Here is a 23,278-nt window from a genome sequence, read left to right as displayed (position 1 = left end):
TCACACGTCAAAGAAAGAAATTATTATTTATAATTTCATTATTAACATTATTATTGTGATTAATTAGACCAACGTGAACTTCAGAAGCAGTAATCTCTTCTCTAAAATACCACTCAATGTGAGGGACTTTGTCCAAAAATACTGGATACTACATTTACCATAATGCACTGGGACAGAGTCTCCCAACTCCTCCCACTGTGACGCCCGGGCCAGATACCGCGCGCGGTGCTCGGCCCCAGATACCGCGCGCGGTGCTCGGCCCCAGATACCGCGCGCGGTGCTCGGCCCCAGATACCGCGCGCGGTGCTCGGCCCCAGATACCGCGCGCGGTGCTCGGCCCCAGATACCGCGCACGCTGCTCGGCGCCAGATACCGCGTGCGATCTGAAGAGAGACGTATAAAACACAGGCCCTGTTTCCTTACTTATTGTGTATTCTTACTCATGTTGAGCATGATTGTTTGGGTATGTATGCACCAATCACCAAGTACGTAGGTTGAGTTTCAACATTGTGGGAGCAACTTTCAGGCAACGTTTTAGTTCCCTTTTTTGTCCTTTGGAATGCGCCTTGGTTGACGCGCTTAAAGGAGAATCCCAATGAATTCCAATTCAGGAGTGCTGGCAGTAGCAAAAAAACCCGAAAACAATCGATCCTGGCTACACCGTGTTATCCTCCTGCTAGCGTTAGCACCCAACAGGCTTAAACAGGGCAAGTTTGAAACGTGCTTTTAGCCTCTAAACATGCTCGAAATGTTATTACGAGTGTCTACCCATGTGCAGTGATTCCTTCTGAGTGAACAGAGCGAATCTGACTGCAGTAGATGTGACAGAAAGGTATAAAGTTGTGTTAATCCAGCCAGTGCACATACCTCTGTTTATTTCATGTTTTCCGGTCAAGTCCACACTAGTCGATTGTCAAACTCATACAATCCAATATTCCAGTCAAATTTGTTGTCTTCCCTCGGAAGGAATCACTTCACATGGGTAGACACTTGTAATAACATTTCGAGCATGTTTAGAGGCTAAAAACACGTTTAAAACTTGCCCTGTTTAAGCCTGTTGGGTGCTAACGCTAGCAGGAGGATAACATGGTGTAGGCAGCACCGATTGGTTTCGGTTTGTTTGCTACTGACAGCACTCCACATTTACAAACAACAGAGCTACGTGTTGAAATCGACCGGAATTCTCCTTTAAACAGACTCAATAACTCCACTGGTTTCCTTTGTTTACACATTTATTTCTCTTTATCACTCAAACTTTAATGTGATACGTTTTCGTCTTTTCCACAAATAAATAATGACCTGTCCTTACCAGATGGTGCAAAAGCACTGACAGCTGAGCAAAAAATAAAAGATATAACAAAAAAAACAATTTCAACTTCAACTCACAATCACGTTCTGTTCTGCACGGTACTTGAAACAGCGGTCAAAAAACCGTGTGGCTCCAAACCAAGGGCCCCTAACTCAATGACAGCTCCTGGCTCTTATCCACCAGCTGATTAATTACTGCCCTAATCAGCTGATTGCCAAAAGGCTGCGACGATATGCCACGCACCAAGATCAACCAACACTAATTATCAGCTCACAATGAGTCCAGTTTACTGCGAATGTCACTGCATCCATGCACAATTTATCAAAATAAAAATAAACAATTAAATCATAATTTTGGCTCCAACAAACATTATTAACATACATACTATACGACATTATCACCATACGTACCAGACGACATTATTACCATACAACATTATTAACATACATACCATATGACATTATTACCATACATACAAACATTATTACCATACAATATACATACCATACAACATTATTACCATACAACATTATTAACATACATCCCATACAACATTATTAACATACATCCCATACAACATTATTAACATACATACCATACAATTTTTTTTTTTGAAAAAAGTTGTAATATTTTTCCGCGGAATCCAAGTCCCACCCACACACCCGCCCGACCAATCAGGAGTCAATTCCAGCTGTTTATCATAATAATAACTGATAAAACCCAAATCAATCAGAAAAACAAACCGCACGATCAGAACTCCCTAAAACTACAGAAACCATCTTTGGGAAACTCATATTGGACGTGTAGATCCATAGTCAGTATACATAATGGAGCAGCAGGTCCCGTGTCTCTGGACGGAGACCAGTGAAGTCTCTTTCCCGGTGATGGCTGAGCGTTACTGAGCAGCCTCCAACTGAGCTTGAAGACGTAGATGTGACGTGAGCAACCTGTCTGAAAGTTGGAAGTCTTCTGGTAGCTGTGCCAAGAGAAATCTCAATCATTCCCAATCTAGCAGAGACGGAGAGCGTAGGTATATGTAAGGAGATAACATAGACACAGGCTAATTATTGATCACTAAAATGATAGTTAACATTAGTAATTAAACTTAAACAGCTAATGGAAGTCCAAACTGCCTGAGAGCTTCTCCTGTACTATACGGTAATTCCTCTACTATGAGACAGTAAGTCTCGTGGTTATGACCCAATCGTTAGCCTATTTTTATAAAAACGTCTGCTACGGAGCCATAACGTGAGCTACAAGGTAATGGAGCCTTTTATACATTGTCGTGTTTCTTTAGAAATAAACAACGGACAAATAGAGTCTTTAAACTCTTCAGATGTAAAGTTATTCTCTGTCAAAGTGACGTCAAAATGAATGGCAGTCAATGGGATGCTAACGGGAGGTGATGGCTTGGTAGCATCACAATGGCGCCATAGGAGCTACAGTTTGTTGACAGACGCTTACCCCCTTGTGTAGTTCTCTGTTTTAGTTTGACGTCCCGTCCACTAACACGGAGGAGGAGTTGTTCTGTGTCTGTGAGAAGCTGATTGGTTCCCTGCTGTGTTTCCAGGGGAGCGTTTTCAGTGGTGCGCCGCTGTGTGAAGGTGCTGTCGGGTCAGGAGTACGCCGCCAAGATCATCAACACCAAGAAGCTCTCTGCCAGAGGTGAGGACGCCGTTTCAGTCTCCACGGCAACGCCAAACTTTAAATGTCATTAGCAGAGCGCCCCCTGCTGTAGTAACACCAGTCTGTGTGTGTCTGTGTGTGTGTCTGTCTGTGTGCGTGCGTGTGTGTGTCTGTGTGTGTCTGTGTGCGTGCATGTGTGTGTCTGTGTGCATGTGTGTGTGTCTGTGTGTGTGTGTGTGTCTGTGTGTGTGTGTGTGTGTGTGTGTGTGTCTGTGTGTGTCTGTGTGCATGTGTGTGTGTGTGTGTGTGTGTGTGTCTGTGTGTGTCTGTGTGTATGTGTGTGTGTGTGTGTGTGTGTGTGTGTCTGTGTGTGTGTGTGTGTGTGTGTGTGTGTGTGTGTGTGTGTGTGTGTGTCTGTGTCTGTGTGTCTGTGTTCTGCACATTCCCGGTATTCTGAGCTCTCTGTGTGTGTTTGTGTTTTCAGATCATCAGAAGTTGGACCGTGAAGCTCGAATCTGCCGTTTGCTGAAACACTCCAACATCGGTGAGTACTACTACATACATACATACATACATACATACTACTACTTCTACTACTACTACTACATGTACTTAGAGGTAATGATCAGCCATGGAAGAAGTATTCAGATTTTATAAAAAACGTGTTTTGTGTGCAGAAATCTTGAAGGTGCTCTAAGTGACATTTTTCTCACACACACACACACACACACACACACACACACACACACACACACACACACACACACACACACACACACACACACACACACACACACACACACACTCCATCCAGCACCAATCAGGAAGCAGCAAACGGCTAGAGCCAGAGTTGTTTATGGTTGCTATTGCGCCGCAATGTGTGACCCTGACAGATACTACATGTGTGTACAGATACTGCATGTGTGTACATATACAACATGTGTGTACATATACTACATGTGTGTACATATACTGCATGTGTGTACATATACTACATGTGTGTAAATATACAACATGTGTGTGGAGATACTACAAGTGTGTACAGATACTACATATGTGTACATATACTGCATGTGTGTACCTATACTACATGTGTGTACGTATACTGCATGTGTGTACATATACTGCATGTGTGTACATATACTACATGTGTGTACATATACTACATGTGTGTACATATACTGTATGTGTGTACAGATACTACATGTGTGTACATATACTACAGATACTACATGTGTGTACATATACTACATGTGTATACCTATACTACATGTTTGTACATATACTGTATGTGTGTACAGATACTACATGTGTGTACAGATACTACATGTGTGTACAGATACTGCATGTGTGTACATATACAACATGTGTGTACATATACTGCATGTGTGTACATATACTGCATGTGTTTACATATACTACATGTGTGTACAGATACATGTGTGTACATATACTGCATGTGTGTACAGATACTACATGTGTGTACATATACTACATGTGTGTACAGATACTACATGTGTGTACAGATACATGTGTACAGATACTACATGTTTGTACATATACTACACGTGTGTACAGATACTGCATGTGTTTACAGTATCTTGTGTTTGGCTGCTGATGAAGATGAATTATGTGTGTGTCGGTGTTGCCAACGGCAGCCGGCGCGTGGTTACTAATTGATGAGGAGCTGTTATCGCCATGGAGACGAGGTCTCTCCTCCTCCTCTCTGTGATCTCTGAATCACTGCAGCTCTGAGCTCCGTTATACACGTCGACAGGGGTCAAAGGTCAGCACACACAGAGAAAATTCAAGGACAGTACCTCAAACGTGTACTTAATGACAGTACGTTGATTCTCAGTACTAGCGCTCGGTGGTTTAGGCAGTACAGGCAGATATTAGGCAGATATTAGGCAGATATTAGGCAGGTATTAGGCAGGTATTAGACATATATTAGGCAGGTATTAGGCAGATATTAGGCAGTACAGGCAGGTATTAGGCAGGTATTAGACATATATTAGGCAGGTATCAGGCAGATATTAGGCAGTACAGGCAGGTATTAGGCAGGTATTAGGCAGATATTAGGCAGGTATTAGGCAGGTATTAGAGAGATATTAGGCAGGTATTAGGCAGGTATTAGGCAAATATTAGGCAGGTATTAGGCAGGTATTAGGCAGGTATTAGGCAAATATTAGGCAGGTATTAGGCAGGTATGAGGGCGCCAGTCAATAGATTAAGAAATATGACAAAAATGTCGACAAAAGCAACATAAAGATTATAAAAATAAAGAAAACATGGCTGAGAAAGGCGAGAAGATGTAAAACCATTAGTATCATATGTAGTTAGTGAAACCTCTCTCTCAAGTTGATCAATAATGTCCTTAAACAGCTGTTGAATATGATCTGATAATGTTTTCTGCCCTCTAGTGGATCATCATTCCATAGTAGACATGGCGCAGTCAGGGGATGATGAGGAGGAGGAGGAGGAGGAGGAGGAGGAGGAGGAGGAGGAGAATGAGAATGAGGAGGAGGAGGAGGAGGATGATGATGATGATGATGATGATGAGGAGGAGAAGGATGAGGAGGATGATGAGGAGGAGGAGGAGGAGAATGAGAATGAGGAGGAGGATGAGGAGGAGGAGGAGGAGGAGGATGATGATGATGAGGAGGAGAAGGAGAATGAGAATGAGGAGGAGGATGAGGAGGAGGAGGAGGAGGATGATGATGATGAGGAGGAGAAGGATGAGGATGATGATGATGATGATGATGATGATGATGAGGAGGAGGAGGAGGAGGAGGAATGGACTCCTGAGGCCATGCATGATGATGGTAGTTCAGATAGCAGGGATCAAGATCAAAGTGGAGCCCAGACAAGCATGGAAGTTGAGGGCTCAACAACAACACATTTTTGTACCTAAAATTAACATTGTTGTGAGCAAAACGTTGCCCAAAATGCCCAATGTATCAAACATGATACAAAAAATATATCATAAACAAAATCATATGGCAAAAAAAAAAAATTGGGATTTTGTAAACGGGTTTAATAAACATCTAAATTCCAAAAAATTAGAATTTTCTGTTACGAGGCAGGGGATAATAGGACCCAAACGCAGAGAGCAGGCAGGCAGGAGCAGGTTCAAACGGAGGATTATTAACAAAAAGGCAGGCAAACTGGAAGTCCAAGAGAATGCACAAAACTCACGGGAAACCCTCACCGGAAAACAAGCTGACCAGGAAAACTAAAAAAAAACGCACAAACTGACAGGACGAGGACACACACGGACACAAAACGATCTGACAAGAGACAAAGGAAACACAGGGCTAAATAAACTAGGTAACGAGCAAACACGGGACAGGTGACAGCAGGGCTGAGGAACAGGTGGAGCGGGTTAGACAATCACACAAGCGGGAAAACACAGGAAGTAGAACTAGACATGACAAGACAGAAAACTAGACTATCACAATAAAACAGGAAACGGAACATAATACAAAACAAGACAAGAAAATCACTCAAAGACAAGGAGACAAAACCCACTGTATAGAACAGTCATTCCCAAACTGTGGTCTGTGGACCACTAGTGGTCCGTGAGGGTACTGCAGGTGGTCCGTGGAAAAGCAAAAACAAATATTAAAATATGAAATAGTTTTTTAACCTTCATTTTACCAGGAAATTCCCATAAAAATGAATATGTATATTGATATTGTAAGTTATTGTGTGATTACTAAAATAGGCTAGTGGCGCTCAACCCTAACCCTAAAATCGCCAAAGGTTTTGAAATTTTGACTATATTCAAGTGTTCTTATTACTGTATAGATTTAATACTCCATTACTATGGAAATAAGCCTGTTGTTAAAATGAACCTGATAACCTATATATACCCCATAAATTAAATATGTGGCAGCCGTTGTGTGCAGTAAACTTTCTTTTAACGAGCCTGTTGTTCTGATGTGATGACCAGTTATAGTTTTAGTGCTAGTAGGCCTATTAAGAGGTGCGGATTAGACATATTTTATTATGTGTATTATGAGGTGGTCTGCAAAAATTCTTGATTACAAATAGTGGTCCACACACACAGAAAGTTTGAAAACCCCTGGTATAGAAACAATCCATTAAACAGAAGAATACAAATAGGGAAACAGAACCTAATACAAAGAACAGGAAAACAGGAAAACTAACTCAATACACAAAATCAATATACAGAACAGGAACCGGCAACAGAAATGTCCAAATCCACAACATTTTCTGGTTATTTTCTCATGTGTCAGGCCACTAATAACCTCCCGTTGTCGTCCTGTTAGTTTTTCTGAGTCTAAATTTTGAATGAAAAACCTTTATTGACGTTTTGGTCGTCTTTTTCAACACTTTTGTGGCCCGATGTGTCTGTCACTTTTTTCAGCGTTTGTCGACTTTGAATCACAACCGACAACCGCCTCAACGGTTATGATTGGTTTAAAGCCCTCCTCAACGGTTGTGATTGGTGTAAAGCCCTCCTCAACGGTTGTGATTGGTGTAGAGCCCTCCTCAACGGTTGTGATTGGTGTAAAGCCCTCCTCAACGGTTGTGATTGGTGTAGAGCCCTCCTCAACGGTTGTGATTGGTGTAGAGCCCACCTCAACGGTTGTGATTGGTGTAAAGCCCGCCTCAACGGTTGTGATTGGTGTAAAGCCTGTCTCTACGGTTGTGATTGGTGTAAAGCCTGTCTCAACGGTTGTGATTGGTGTAAAGCCCTCCTCAACAGTTGTGATTGGTGTAAAGCCCGCCTCAACGGTTGTGATTGGTGTAAAGCCCGTCTCTACGGTTGTGATTGGTGTAAAGCCTGTCTCAACGGTTGTGATTGGTGTAAAGCCCTCCTCAATGGTTATGATTGGTGTAAAGCCCTCCTCAACAGTTGTGATTGGTGTAGAGCCCTCCTCAACGGTTGTGATTGGTGTAGAGCCCTCCTCAACGGTTGTGATTGGTGTAGAGCCCTCCTCAACGGTTGTGATTGGTGTAGAGCCCTCCTCAACGGTTGTGATTGGTGTAGAGCCCTCCTCAACGGTTGTGATTGGTGTAAAGCCCGACTCAAATCTCAAATTTGCCGGAATTTTGTCAGGGTTTTCCCAGGCTATCACTTTTTCTTGACTTTAAATGCTATAAAATTGACTACAACACCCAAATTCAATGAAAGTAGTGAACTGATCAGTTATTTTATTTGTGAAGAGCGTTGTAGGGAACCAACCATGTTATTTTTTTGGGCAATTTGTTTGATAGAAAACCCAAATTTATGATATAGAAACTGTTTGAATATGGGTCAGATTTGACCCCGAGGACAAAAAACACCAACAAAGTGCCCGTCTGTTGAAAAAAGTGACCAAAATGCGGTAAAAAGAGACTCAGAGTTCAAATGTGACCTCACGTGGACCCAAGCAGCCAATCAGGAGGCTGCAGCTGAGCCCAGCGTCCAATCAGAGCTCTGTGTGGGCAGCCGATGCTCCACAGATACCGAGGAGTGTTACGCAACTCTGTGTGTGTGTGTGTGTGTGTGTGTGTGTGTGTGTGTTGCTAGGCAACAGTGTCCTTAGGTGAAGGCATCAAACCCTCTCTCCTCCCACACACACACACACACACACACACACACACACACACACACACACACACACACACACACATACACACACACACACACCTGTGTGAAAGCACTCAGAAAGTAATAATCAGGTTTTTCTCTCGAAAAACTCCTACACAGTACAGCAATGGGATTTGTGTGTGTGTGTGTGTGTGTGTGCGTGTGTGTGTGTGTGCGTGTGTGTGTGTGTGTGTGTGTGTGTGTGTGTGTGTGTGTGTGTGTGTGTGTGTGTGTGTGGGCAGCTTCCTATTATACAATAAATCCAGAGTTTCCACAGCCTGTTAGGCGTCTGTAATGATCTTTCTGCTGCAGTGAAACTGCTCCTCTGTCTTTTGTGTTCGGTCACATTTTAAATCTCAGGAAAGTAAAACCACGGCCGATGGTTGGTGAATGAATGCATGAAATATGTCACCACTTCACTAACTCAACTGTATCTTTAAACACGGCTGTTTTCATGAATTTGTCCATAAAGTTACAAAAAGTAAAGCCCTGTAATTAGTCGAGACTTGCATTAATTATGACCTATATTCACATTTCTAGTGGTGGCGCCAGTGGTGTAGTCTAATGCAGTGATTTTCAACCACTGTGCCGCAGCAGAGTAGTGTGCCATGAGAGATCGTCCTGTGTGCCGTGGGAAATTATCCGATTTTACTTAATTGGTCCAACAATTTTTTTTTATTGAGTTACTTAGAGAAGAGTCCCACACACTGACCATTACGCAAGCAATAATTTATTTTGAAAAATACGTTTCGGTCTCAGACCTTCATCTGGTAAATTCACACATTCACCTCAACCATAGCCTTAAATAGTTTGGTTGACTAACCAGGACCAATGAGATCCGGCTCTTGAATGACGTCATTCATTCACAAAGTGGCACTCCCATCACGGACCGTGAACAGGAAAAGGCAGAAAAAATGCCACTCAGTACATTTAAAAACAATGGATAATCAGACCAGTTATGTTATAGGCTCATGATCAATGCATTGTCATTGGCCCAATATGTTGCTACTCTTAATCAGAGAGGACACAGTCCATTCAAAAGTGGATCATTACACTGGTTAAATTACATTATAACAGTCCATATCTTCCTGTACAATGATCAGTTCCTGAGGATAAACTAATTAGGAAAAAACAACAAACAATGAAAAAACATCAAATTAGCACAACATGATATTGAGATTAAATTCATCATTAAGGCCTTTTGGCGATAGAGTCTGCAAAGTAAATATCCAATATGCCTCGCGTCTTTTTAGTAGCAAGTCGTGGAAGACTGACTTGTTCAACGCCACAAAAACGCAATGATGAGATGCTTATGATCATTAAAGTGTATATATGGGCCAGAATCTGCCTTTAGGGGAGGGGGGGCCTATCATAGTGGGGGGGTCTGGGTGTCCTCTATGAAGGTAAATATGGTGCAAAACGGGAGAGCTTGTAGAATACGATGTGAGAACTTGCAGAACAAAAAATCTGAACTTGTATGTTAAAATTTGCACTTGTAAAAATAAAATTTGCACTTATAAACATTCACACACATGTGATCTGAATTTGAAGTCAGACAAAGAAAAAAAACATGAGAGCTTGTAAAAAAAATCTGAACTTGTAAGTTGAAATTTGCACTTGTAGAAAATGTTCACACACCTGTATTCTGAAAGTGAAGTTACAGAAAAAATATTCACAAATGTGTAGATTGATATTTACATGAACGCAATGACAGCTGCAAACTTATAATGCAACATTTACTCGTATACTTTTTTTTTTATTCTGGTTCATTTTCCATCACAACCACAACTCAAGTGATTACAACCTCTGGAATCTGTCACTGCAACTTCACATATGAGCTCTCTCGCATCACAAAGTGGCCAATCTGCACCTCGACTTTCACAACACTCTTGACGATACATTTGGTGCAAAACTAATTAGTACCTGTGGACTTAGGCTGTGGAGCTCTGAGCTAACAGAACGGGAAAATCAGGGTTTCTATCGCCAGATGAGGGACAACTCTGTCTGGCTTATTTATGTAGCATGGAAACTTGGTGGAATAGCATGCTAGCGTTAGCTAACTAGCAGCCAGCCCGCTTCTAAATAAATACCTTTTAATTGTCTAAACACTTTTTAACAGTCAAACTAAAACACTGGCGGTGAGCTCCACGGCCTGCAGCCGCAGACGGACCGTCATCAGTGGGTAACAGGTGCCAAGTTTCGCATCCCTGCCGAGAATTGCATCCACTAGGGAAAATAATGATTTTATAAGGCAAAGTACTGTTTAAAAACTAGGCAATAGTAAATCTCTTTGTCATGTTCATCAATACTGATTAGAATTTTAGAAGATTTAGAGACATCAATGTTTTATCAGACTCTGTAGTAGCATTTCCTTGCTACCTAGATGCAATTTTCGGCAGCAATGAATTCTGCAGAAATGATTGTTTCTGCCCAAGCGGGTGCAATTCTTAGCAGGGATGCACAACATCAGCAAAGCAAGCTCTGGTCATGGCCGGGGGATGGGCCGCTGCTACGGGATGTGGGGCTCTCCGTGTCCCGCTGGAGCTCCGACTGCAGGTCGAGGTCGGCAGCGAAGCTTTCTGGCAAAAGCAGTGTTGCTACGCTGGTCGATCCCCACTGATGACGGTCCGTCTGCAGCTGCAGGCCCTGGAGCTCACCGCCAGTGTTTTAGTTTGACTGTTAAAAAGTGTTTAGATAATTAAAAGGTATTTATTTAGAAGCGGGCTGGCTGCTAGTTAGCTAACGCTAGCATGCTATTCCACCAAGTTTCCATGCTACATATATAAGCCAGACAGAGTTGTCCCTCATCTGGCGATAGAAACCCTGCTTTTCCCGTTCTGTTAGCTCAGAGCTCCACAGCCTAAGTCCACAGGTACTAATTAGTTTTGCACCAAATGTATCGTCAAGAGTGTTGTGAAAGTCGAGGTGCAGATTGGCCACTTTGTGATGCGAGAGAGCACATATGTGAAGTTGCAGTGACAGATTCCAGAGGTTGTAATCACTGAGTTGTGGTTGTGATGGAAAATGAACCAGAGTAAAAAAAAAAGTATACGAGTAAATGTTGCATTATAAGTTTGCAGCTGTCATTGTGTTCATGTAAATATCAATCTACACACTTGTGAATATTTTTTCTGTAACTTCACATTCAGAATACAGGTGTGTGAACAATTTCTACAAGTGCAAATTTCAACTTACAAGTTCAGATTTTTTTTTACAAGCTCTCATGTTTTTTTTCTTTGTATGACTTCAAATTCAGATCACATGTGTGTGAATATTTTTTACAAGTGCAAATTCAATTTTTACAAGTGCAAATTTTAACATACAAGTTCAGATTTTTTGTTCTGCAAGTTCTCACATCGTATTCTACAAGCTCTCCCGTTTTGCACCATATTTACCTTCATAGTCCTCCCCCAGAGTTACTTTGAGCGTCAAAGACTTCATTTCCTGTATTCTGATTTGGGGTGGTACAGTTCATGAAAAAACATCTGCACGGTCCGTCAGTACACTTACCGGAAATGATGAGCGGGACCAAACATATGTGGGAGTGTTTTTGGGTGAAGGACAGTCTCATCCATAGGTGTAACTTACAGTAGAGATGGGGGGTTATAACCCCTGTTTTCTTGGTTTTTTTTCAGTTTTTTGGGGGGATTTTTAATGACATTTTGTCGCCTTTTTCAGGTTTTTTCTCAAAGTTTTTAAACTGGGACTATATTTCCTGCCACCACCAGGGGGCGCTGCCTGTTGCTTCCAGGCCTCTTGTGTTATCAAGTCTCTGTTCAGACTGGAAAATGTTTGAAATAACGTTTCCTAGTGTTTCCGTTCAGGTGCTTTCAGGGTGTCATTTTAAAGCTCTGACTTTCAATATTAAAGATATCTTCAAGTTAAATAGCAATGAGTGGTTCTTATTAAAGATGTCATTAAATCCTTCTTTCTTTCTTCCAGTCCGGCTACATGACAGCATTTCGGAGGAGTTGCATCATTACCTCATCTTCGACCTGTGAGTGGATCTGTTCTTCATGTTGTTATAGAGATGGACCAATTATCACGGCCCATATTTCACAATTTGCTGTGTGTGTGTGTGTGTGTGCTACTTTGGCTCTGTTAGCTCGTTAAAACTTCACAAAGCTATTTTTTGACTGTGTATTAAGTTGTTTTCCCAGAGCCACTAACTAGTATGATATGTCACTAACTAGTATGATATATGCCACTAACTAGTATTATATGAGTCACTAACTAGTACGATATATGTCTTTACGGTCTGTTCCCAGAGCCACTAACTAGTATGATATATGCCACTAACTAGTATGATATATGTCACTAACTAGTATGATATATGCCACTAACTAGTATGATATAAGTCACTATTATGATATATGCCACTAACTAGTATGATATATGTCACTAACTAGTATGATATATGCCACTAACTAGTATGATATAAGTCACTATTATGATATAAGTCACTAACTAGTATGATATATGTCACTAACTAGTATGATATATGTCTTACGGTCTGTTCCCAGAGCCACTAACTAGTATGATATATGCCACTAACTAGTGTGATATATGCCACTAACTAGTATAATATATGCCACTAGTATGATATATGCCACTAACTAGTATGATATATGTCACTAACTAGTATGATATATGCCACTAACTAGTATGATATATGCCACTAACTAGTATGATATAAGTCACTAACTAGTATGATATATGCCACTAACTAGTATGATATATGCCACTAACTAGTATGATGTATGCCACTAACTAGTATGATATATGTCACTAACTAGTATGATATATGTCACTAACTAGTATCTTTACGGTCTGTTCCCAGAGCCACTAACTAGTATGATATATGCCACTAACTAGTATGATGTATGCCACTAACTAGTATGATATATGTCACTAACTATTATGATATATGTCTTTACGGTCTGTTCCCAGAGCCACTAACTAGTATGATGTATGCCACTAACTAGTATGATATATGTCACTAACTAGTATGATATATGTCACTAACTAGTATGATATATGCCACTAACTAGTATGATATATGTCACTAACTAGTATGATATATGCCACTAACTAGTATGATATCTGTCACTAACTAGTATGATATATGTCACTAACTAGTGTAAGTCACTAACTAGTATGATGTATGTCACTGACTAGTATGATATAAGTCACTAACTAGTATGATATTTGCCACTAACTAGTATGATATAATTAACTAACTAGTATGATATAAGTCACTAACTAGTATGATATAAGTCACTAACTAGTATGATATATGTCACTGACTAGTATGATATAAGTCACTAACTAGTATGATATAAGTCACTAACTAGTATGATATAAGTCACTAACTAGTATGATATATGTCACTAACTAGTGTAAGTCACTAACTAGTATGATGTATGTCACTGACTAGTATGATATAAGTCACTAACTAGTATGATATTTGCCACTAACTAGTATGATATAATTAACTAACTAGTATGATATAAGTCACTAACTAGTATGATATATGTCACTGACTAGTATGATATAAGTCACTAACTAGTATGATATATACCACTAACTAGTATGATATAATTCACTAACTAGTATGATATATGCCACTAACTAGTATGATATAATTCACTAACTAGTATGATATCTGTCACTAACTTGTATGATATATGTCACTGACTAGTATGATATATGTCACTAACTAGTATGACATATGCCACTAACTAGTATAATATATGCCACTAGTATGATATATGTCACTAACTAGTATGATATATGCCACTAGTATGATATATGCCACTAACTAGTATGATATATGTCACTAACTAGTGTAAGTCACTAACTAGTATGATGTATGTCACTGACTAGTATGATATAAGTCACTAACTAGTATGATATTTGCCACTAACTAGTATGATATAATTAACTAACTAGTATGATATAAGTCACTAACTAGTATGATATATGTCACTGACTAGTATGATATAAGTCACTAACTAGTATGATATATACCACTAACTAGTATGATATAATTCACTAACTAGTATGATATATGCCACTAACTAGTATGATATAATTCACTAACTAGTATGATATCTGTCACTAACTTGTATGATATATGTCACTGACTAGTATGATATATGTCACTAACTAGTATGACATATGCCACTAACTAGTATAATATATGCCACTAGTATGATATATGTCACTAACTAGTATGATATATGCCACTAACTAGTATGATATATGTCACTAACTAGTATGATATATGCCACTAGTATGATATATGCCACTAACTAGTATGATATATGTCACTAACTAGTATGATATAAGTCACTAACTAGTATATCTGTCACTAACTAGTATGTCTCTGTCTCTCAGGGTAACAGGAGGAGAGTTATTTGAAGATATTGTAGCCAGAGAATATTACAGTGAAGCTGACGCCAGGTAGGAAATACATCAACCTTTCACTCCAGCTGTGTTGAAAACCGTTCCCTCACTCACTCACTGTTCACTCACTCACTCACTGTTCCCTCACTCACTCACTGTTCCCTCACTCACTCACTGTTCACTCACTCACTCACTGTTCACTCACTCACTCTCTATTCCCTCTATCAACTTTTTTAAATAGTACATAATGTTTTAAGGACCAAACCAGATTTCAGACCCTACAGTGAAAACATGGTAGGGTCGGTAGATTCTCCGGTTATTAGTGTGACGGATGCTTCACGTAAACAAACCAAACAAACAGACTTCTAATCTGTCCCTGAAACAAAGCCAGCTAGTTCCCTAATGTGTCAAACATGTGCACATACCAGTGTAGTAAACCTTCATTTAGGTAAGCATCCATAGCAACCCCTCATCCCATAGCATCCATAGCATCAACAGCATCCATAGCATCCCATAGCATCCATAGCATCCATAGCAACCCATAGCAACCCCTCATCCCATAGCATCCATAGCATCCACAGCATCCATAGCATCCACAGCATCCACAGCATCCATAGCATCCCATAGTATCCATAGCATCCATAGCATCCACAGCATCCACAGCATCCATAGCATCCATAGCATCCACAGCATCCATAGCATCCATAGCATCCCATAGCGTCCTCACCACGCGATTGACTATTTACACAACACACACATACCCAGAAATCCCTTTCGCCCTCTCTGGTATCAGCTACGGATGCTTTTTGCTGCACTAGCTCCCCCTACTGTACTCTCTTGCCATCAACACCACCACTGGTCCATCTTCCCATTCAGACTGTTGTCACAGATAGGGCCTTCTGTCCTCATTACACAGTTAATAGGGTTAATAATAACAATCTTTTGTACATAAAATGCACTACTGATACTAATATCACAGATTCATCCCCCCCAGGTTTTATTTCAAATGGCACTGTACAAATGGATAAATCTGAAAATGTTTTCCACAGGGTCACATATAGTAGGCCTACTGCTGCTACCATAGGTCAAGCTGCTTCATGTAATAACATAACACATGCTTATGGTTCTATTCCAACGTTGATTTCTGCCCAGCGTATAATGAAAAGAAAAGGCAATTTTAAAATTAGAAACCTAACGAATATTCTTTCCATACCTCAGCATGTCCCTTTAAAGCTAGATGCACTTTCAGCTAACATGGGTAAATAAATATAGGCACTCTCACTACTAAAACTTTTGCAATTAATGATTTTATCAGTGAAAAACAATTGGAATTTCTGTTTCTTGTTGAAACCTGGCTAACTACGGACGGCGCAGCTGCTCTTGTTGACACCTGTCCCCCAAATTATAATTTCTTTCACTCTATTAGACAGGGTAAACGAGGGGGTGGAATTGCCACCATCTTCTCAAATAAATATAACTGCAGTAGAGTCAATCTTGGCGATTTCTCATCTTTCGAGTATATTGCCCTCACTCTGAGGGCTGACCCAGCCATACTCTTACTGATCTTATACCGCCCTCCTAAACTATGGACTGGCTTCCTCGACCAGTTTTCTGAACTTATGTCACTCATCATCACTAGCTATGATCGGATAATTGTAAATGGTGATTTTAACATTCATATCAATAAGGCGACTGATGCTAAAACCAACAAGTTCCTTAATATATTGGACAGTTTAGAGCTAAAACAGCATGTTACAGGGTCCACCCACAACCTTGGCCACACCCTCGACCTAGTCATTTCTAGAGGGATAGAAGTCACTGACTTATTGGTAAGCGATATAAATATGTTTGATCATTATTGTGTATCTTTTAATGTTATATTAAATGCCTTAAAAATTCATTCCGAAACCACAATTAAATCACGGTTCCTGGACACTAAAGCAGAGCAGCAATTCATAGCTCTTGCAGACTCCATAAATTCAGATATTTTAAATCATTCTATTGACCAAATGGTAGAGGCCTTCAATAGTGAACTAGGTGTCCTGCTTGATAGAGTGGCTCCTTTAAAGACAAAAAAAGGCCCTGTAGCAAATTGACTCCTTGGATGAACGAAAATATCCATGACCTAAAAAGATCCTGTAGGAAAGCTGAAAGAACATGGAGAAAAAGTAAGTTACAAGTTCACCGTGCCATTTTAAAAGAAAAAATGGTAAATTATAATAGAGCTGTTCGGAGTGAGAGAAGGATCTACTTCTCTAAGGTAATTGCTGAAAATAGTGGAAACTCCAGGATGTTGTTCTCCACCATTGATAGGCTACTACATCAAACACCATGTGACACATCAAGTCAGGCATCTTCTTTAAGATGCAAAGAATCTGCAGACTTCTTTAAAAACAAAGTCATTTCTATAAAGGAGGCTGTTGGCAATATAGGTAATTCATTTGACAGTACACACAAAAGCATCCCCTCAAAATTAAGATTTTTTAGTACTATTACGCAATCGGAGCTTAGCAAGATTATAATTCAAACCAGCTCCTCAACATGTGCTTTCGATCCAGTCCCTACTAGATTCCTCAAAAATGTACAGTTATACTAAAAATGACAGTTTGGCCCCTTTTATTCTTAAGATAATAAATACCTCATTAGAAACAGGTATTTTTCCGACTGCTTTTAAAACCGCTGTTGTGAAACCTTTACTTAAAAAGTCAAATCTGGACCATACTATCCTGAGTAACTATAGGCCAATATCGAACCTACCTTTCCTGAGCAAAGTACTTGAAAAAGTTGTCTGTAATCAGCTAAATACCTTCCTTAATGAAAACAGTATCCTTGAAAAATTCCAACCTGGGTTTAGATCAAATCACAGTACAGAAACGGCCCTAAAAATAGTCAATGATCTCAGACTTGCTACTGACTTAAACAAAGTCTCAATCCTTATTCTTCTGGATTTGAGTGCAGCATTCGACACCATTGATCATACCATTCTAATTCACCGCCTTGCGAAGTGGGTGGGTCTCTCTGATAATGTACTAAACTGGTTTCATACCTACATTACCGGCAGAGATTTTTAGATTATTCTAGAAGATCATGTGTCTGTAAAGCATGACTTGCCTTTCGGTGTGGCCCAGGGGAGCTGTCTTGGCCCACTGCTCTTTTCCCTGTATATGCTTCCGTTAGGAAACATAATAAGTCAGCATAATATCAACTTCCATAGCTATGCAGATGATACCCAATTATATATTTCTGTGGAACCGAATAACCCAGATGGCCTTTGCTCCCTTATCACATGCTTAACATCCATTAATCAGTGGATGAGCAACATTTTTTTAAAGCTGAATGATGACAAAACAGAGATACTTTTGGTTGGACCAAAATCAAAACGAGAAATTGTTCTTAGTAATCTTGTGAACCTGGCGCCCGAGGTCAAACCAAAAGTAACAAGCCTAGGTGTCATCTTAGATACAGAGTTAAACTTCAAGCCCCACATCAGTAAAGTTACTCAGACAGCATATTTTCACCTGAGAAACATTGCCAAAGTCCGGCCCTTTTTAACTCAACAAGATGCAAAAAAACTAATCCATGCCTTTATCACTAGTAAGTTAGACTACTGCAATGCACTTTTTACTGGTCTCCCAAAAAAACATATAAAGAAATTGGAACTTATACAGAACTCTGCGGCTAGACTTTTAACTAAGACCAAGAAGAGAGAGCACATCACCCCTGTGTTAGCTGAACTGCACTGGCTTCCTGTTTCTTATAGAATTGATTTTAAGGTTATGTTAATCACTTATAAAGCTCTGAATGGCATAGCACCTTCATGTATCTCTGAGATTTTAGCATCTTATCAACCACAAAGGAAACTTAGATCTTCCAGTGCAAATCTTTTAATTATACCCAAAGTGCTCCACAAGCTGAGCTGCTTTTATTCACTATGCACCAAAGCTATGGAACACCCTGCCTCTGTACATCAGACAACGAGCTCAGTGAATATTTTTAAAAAATACCTAAAAACATACCTATATATGAGAGCTTTTGGCTAACTTTTTTTTTTTTTTATCTTGTGTTGTGTAAGTGAATGTTACTAACTATATGCATCAATAGATGGAATTGTTAATGGACGTATGACTATTGTCATTTATATTTTAATCTATTTCTAGATGTGTTCATTTGTTTGGTTGAAGAATATTGTGAGTTGGGTTTATTTTTGGCAAATTTATTGATTGACTTTTCTCCAACAACATAATGCGCTAGCCTCGAGATGTATTATTTTTATTACTATTTTATTCTCTATTATTGTGTTAAATGTTCCGAATGTAAAGCACTTTGAGCTGCACTCTGTGTATGAAAGGTGCTATACAAATAAAGCGTATTATTATTATTATTATTATTATTATTATTATTATTATTATTATAGCATCCATAGCATCCATAGCAACCCATAGCAACCCCTCATCCCATAGCATCCATAGCATCCATAGCATTCATAGCATCCATAGCATCCATAGCAACCCATAGCATTCATAGCATCCATAGCATCCATAGCATCCATAGCAACCCATAGCAACCCCTCATCCCATAGCATCCATAGCATCCATAGCATCCATAGCAACCTTAGCATCCATAGCATCCATAGTGATACACAACAGAAGATTTCGTGGAACACATTAGTACATTCTGCCAGGCTGTGCATTTGGCCATAGTAGCAGTGATTTAAGAAACCTGGGACTAGGATCTTGTTCCATCCCAAACTATTACTGGTCCCTGTTCAGTCAGACAGACCACTCTAGCTAACGTTAACTGCTCAGCTATAGCTCAGTCAGACAGACCACTCTAGCTAACGTTAGCTGCTCAGCTATAGTTCAGTCAGACAGACCACTCTAGCTAACGTTAGCTGCTCAGCTATAGCTCCATCATGCTATAACTAAGATACAGATAGACAATCCTGCCTGAAGGGCCGTCTCTGGTACCCAATAATATACTTATAGGGAACGGTTTCCAACACAGCTACAGACTGAGAGGAGACGTCATCATGACCGCTGACCTTTGACCTCTGACCTCTGTGCACAGTCACTGTATCCAGCAGATTTTGGAGGCGGTGCTGCATTGTCACCAGATGGGCGTTGTCCACCGAGACCTGAAGGTACCAGTCTGTCTGTCTGTCTGTCTGTTCTGAAGGTACCTGTCTGTCTGTCTGTCTGTCTGTCTGTCTGTCTGTCTGTCTGTCTATTCTGAAGGTACCTGTCTGTCTGTCTGTCTGTCTGAAGGTACCTGCCCGACAGGCATTAAGATATTTGTGTCCGAGCCCGTCACAGTTAAAATCTCATGTCTTTCTCATACTAATGACACATGTCCGTGTGTTTGTGTGAAAGCTTTTATAAATCAGCTGTAGGAAGGCATTCAGAAATGTCAACAGATGAGGTCATCAGCTCACACGGGGCAACAAGCACACGTTAACAGGCGCGCAACTACATAATAAGCTGTTTTAAATTTAAAATGTTCAACGCCTTATCATGCTGATGTGACCGAGCCCGACCCGAACCCCAACATAATTTCTAAATATCTGTCCCAACCCGACCCGGCTCAGTTCCGGTATCCATCCTGTATTTCCTATATGTTCCTGAACACATCATGTTGGCCCTTGCAGGGTTTCCGTAGTGTAGTGGTTATCACGTTCACCTAACACGCAAAAGGGGGGTTTTCCCTCTTTCTGCTGTAAGGCAAGTCCCAGGGGATGCCAGGTCCGTCTTTAGATGAAAACACAGAGGCTCCAGGCAGCACAGGTGGTGCCCCTGCTTGTATTGATCTCTTGGTGCTTTTACTATAGGGAATGTCATCCGTGACAATGGAATACACTCAGGCATGGCTTTAAGACATGGTGCATCATAACCACATAGTGGAGGCTGCTAACGGAGTATACGGCATTGCTGTCAGTCCATCTTTATGTCAAATAAATACTCTTACCTCTTTTACCTTACTGAGTGCATCGTAGCAATTCTCAGGTCTTTTCACTTGATTCCAGGATGACATGATCTTACAAATGCTACTAATTTTCTATAAATTTCTGTCTGGGTCCCGACGGGCTCGGTTCGGGTATCCATACTCTAGTGTGGACAGACTCTGCTAACACACCCATTGACCAGACTGTACTCTCTCCAACCTCGACATCCCAGCTGTGAGTTCCTGCAGTGTTTGGGTCTAGAAATCATAGACAGTGTATATAATGGACCAACAGATCCTGTTTCTCTGGACGGAGACCAGTGAAGGATATTAGAAGCACTTTTCCGGTGATGGCTGAGCGTTACTGAGCAGCCTCCAACTGAGCTTGAAGACATAGATGTGACGTGAGCAACCTGTCTGAAAGTTGGAAGTCTTCTGGTAGCTGTGCCAAGAGAAATCTCAATCATTCCCAATCTAGCAGAGACGGAGAGCGTAGGTATATGTAAGGAGATAACATAGACACAGGCTAATTATTGATCACTAAAATGATAGTTAACATTAGTAATTAAACTTAAACAGCTAATGGAAGTCCAAACTGCCTGAGAGCTTCTCCTGTACTATACGGTAATTCCTCTACTATGAGACAGTAAGTCGTGTGGTTATGACCCAATCGTTGCTGCTACAGAGCCATAACGTGAGGTACAAGGTAATGGAGCCTTTTATACATTGTCGTGTTTCTTTAGAAATAAACAATGGACAAATAGTCTTTAAACTCTTCAGATGTAAAGTTATTCTCTGTCAAAGTGACGTCAAAATGAATGGCAGTCAATGGGATGCTAACGGAAGCTGATGGCTTGGTAGCATCAAAATGGCGCAATAGGAGCTACGCGTTGTGAGGAGAAGCTAACTCCCTTGCCAGAATCAGAGGAGTGTAGGAGACCATGTCCTTCATCTTGTTCCAGATGTTGAAGCTCAGGTTGCCCAGGTGTTTGGCCTCGTCTATCAGAGCTCCTGAGAGCAGCTGTGGATCATCCAGCAGGGGGCGCTGCTGGACTCTTTCCACTGCAGCCTTGTCTTCAGCTCTCAGCTGCTCCTCTGTGGCTCTGACTGTGTCTGAAAGAGCTGCTATCTCTCTGCTCAGAGCCTCCATCTTCTCCTTCTCTTCTGCTCCTCTTCCTCCCTCAGTGCAGCCATCCTGGCCTCCTCTTCCTCTTCTAGAAACTGGTGAAGCTTCTTAAACTGATCCTTAATCTGCGTCTCTGTACGACTGTATGACTAGGGTTGGGCATCATTTGGATTTTAACAATTCTGATTCCAATTGCAGTTCTTCCTTTTGATTGCGGTTCTTATCGATTCTCGATTCCGATTCTTTGAGCGGTGGAGTTGTAACAGGTGACATGCTTATTTCACAAACAAGAGGAAAGTTTTATTTTGATCCAATGGTGGGTTGCAGTTTTACCGGGCTTTTTCAAAGCCAGACTAGAGCGCCGCTTACTGTGCTCCAAAGCTGCAACACAACAAGCGCCTGGCTGCTACGGAAACCAAAACTTGCTTGGTTACATTTGTAACCCATGATCAGATTTGAAACCAAATCCTCGAAATGATTTCAAACGATTCCAATAAAGAAAGGATTCCACTGGAATCGTAATTTCTGGAACGATTCCAAGTAGGAATCAGTTCTCGATGCCCAACCCTATTCATGACAGACCGAACAACAGAAATCCTCCTCTGACATGGAAGCCATTTTGTCTCTGAGAGCAGCTGAAAACAGAAACAGCAGACGTTAAAACAGGAAGTCAGTTGTGTTTCCCTCCCTCGCACATGGGACAGGTTTGCCTTCAGGGCGGTCTGCCAGAAGGGTTTATTTTAACCCAAACCACTATCTTTTCCTAAACTTAACTTAAGTAGTTTTGTTGTCTAAACCTAAGAGATTTCTGGCAGAAAGCCCAGAAGGTAAACGTCTCCCGTGTGCACCAAGCCCCCAGGAACAGCGCCTTGTCTTAAAGCAACCATGGGCTTAGTGGCCAACGGTGGAACTGCACCCCATGGCCCAGAAAGACTTCTCCCAGAGACTTTGCATGGCAACCTGTCACATTCACACAGTTCCACATTCATACCTGGAAGCTGCCCAGTACTACCACAGTCTGATCTGATCACATTCATACTGGAAGCTGCCCAGTACTACCACAGTCTGATCTGATCACATTCATACTGGAAGCTGCCCAGTACTACCACAGTCTGATCTGATCACATTCATACCTGGAAGCTGCCCAGTACTACCACAGTCTGATCTGATCACATTCATACTGGAAGCTGCCCAGTACTACCACAGTCTGATGTGCTGGCCACTGAGCAGCTCCACTGGAGCCGTTGGGGTTAAGGGCCTTGCTCAAGGG

General features: G+C 40.9%; 2 protein-coding genes across 2 annotated transcripts in view; both read left to right on the top strand.

Annotated features, from left to right (window-relative positions):
• LOC116063573 (complement C1q-like protein 2) overlaps positions 1–23,278 on the top strand; it is a 417,866-nt gene that overhangs the window by 174,141 nt on the left and 220,447 nt on the right. The gene's annotated exons all lie outside the window — the stretch shown is intronic.
• Positions 1–23,278, top strand: part of camk2a (calcium/calmodulin-dependent protein kinase II alpha) — a 51,591-nt gene that overhangs the window by 1,171 nt on the left and 27,142 nt on the right. Inside the window, exons 2-6 of the mRNA XM_031318578.2 lie at positions 2,880–2,974; positions 3,420–3,479; positions 12,480–12,534; positions 14,937–15,002; positions 20,013–20,085. Coding sequence (XP_031174438.1) covers positions 2,880–2,974; positions 3,420–3,479; positions 12,480–12,534; positions 14,937–15,002; positions 20,013–20,085 — 349 coding nt within the window. The remainder of the gene's footprint in view (positions 1–2,879; positions 2,975–3,419; positions 3,480–12,479; positions 12,535–14,936; positions 15,003–20,012; positions 20,086–23,278) is intronic.

This window comes from Sander lucioperca, chromosome 13, assembly GCF_008315115.2.
Source record: "Sander lucioperca isolate FBNREF2018 chromosome 13, SLUC_FBN_1.2, whole genome shotgun sequence".
NCBI classification, from domain to species: domain Eukaryota; kingdom Metazoa; phylum Chordata; class Actinopteri; order Perciformes; family Percidae; genus Sander; species Sander lucioperca.
This window is presented reverse-complemented; position numbering and strand designations above follow the sequence as displayed.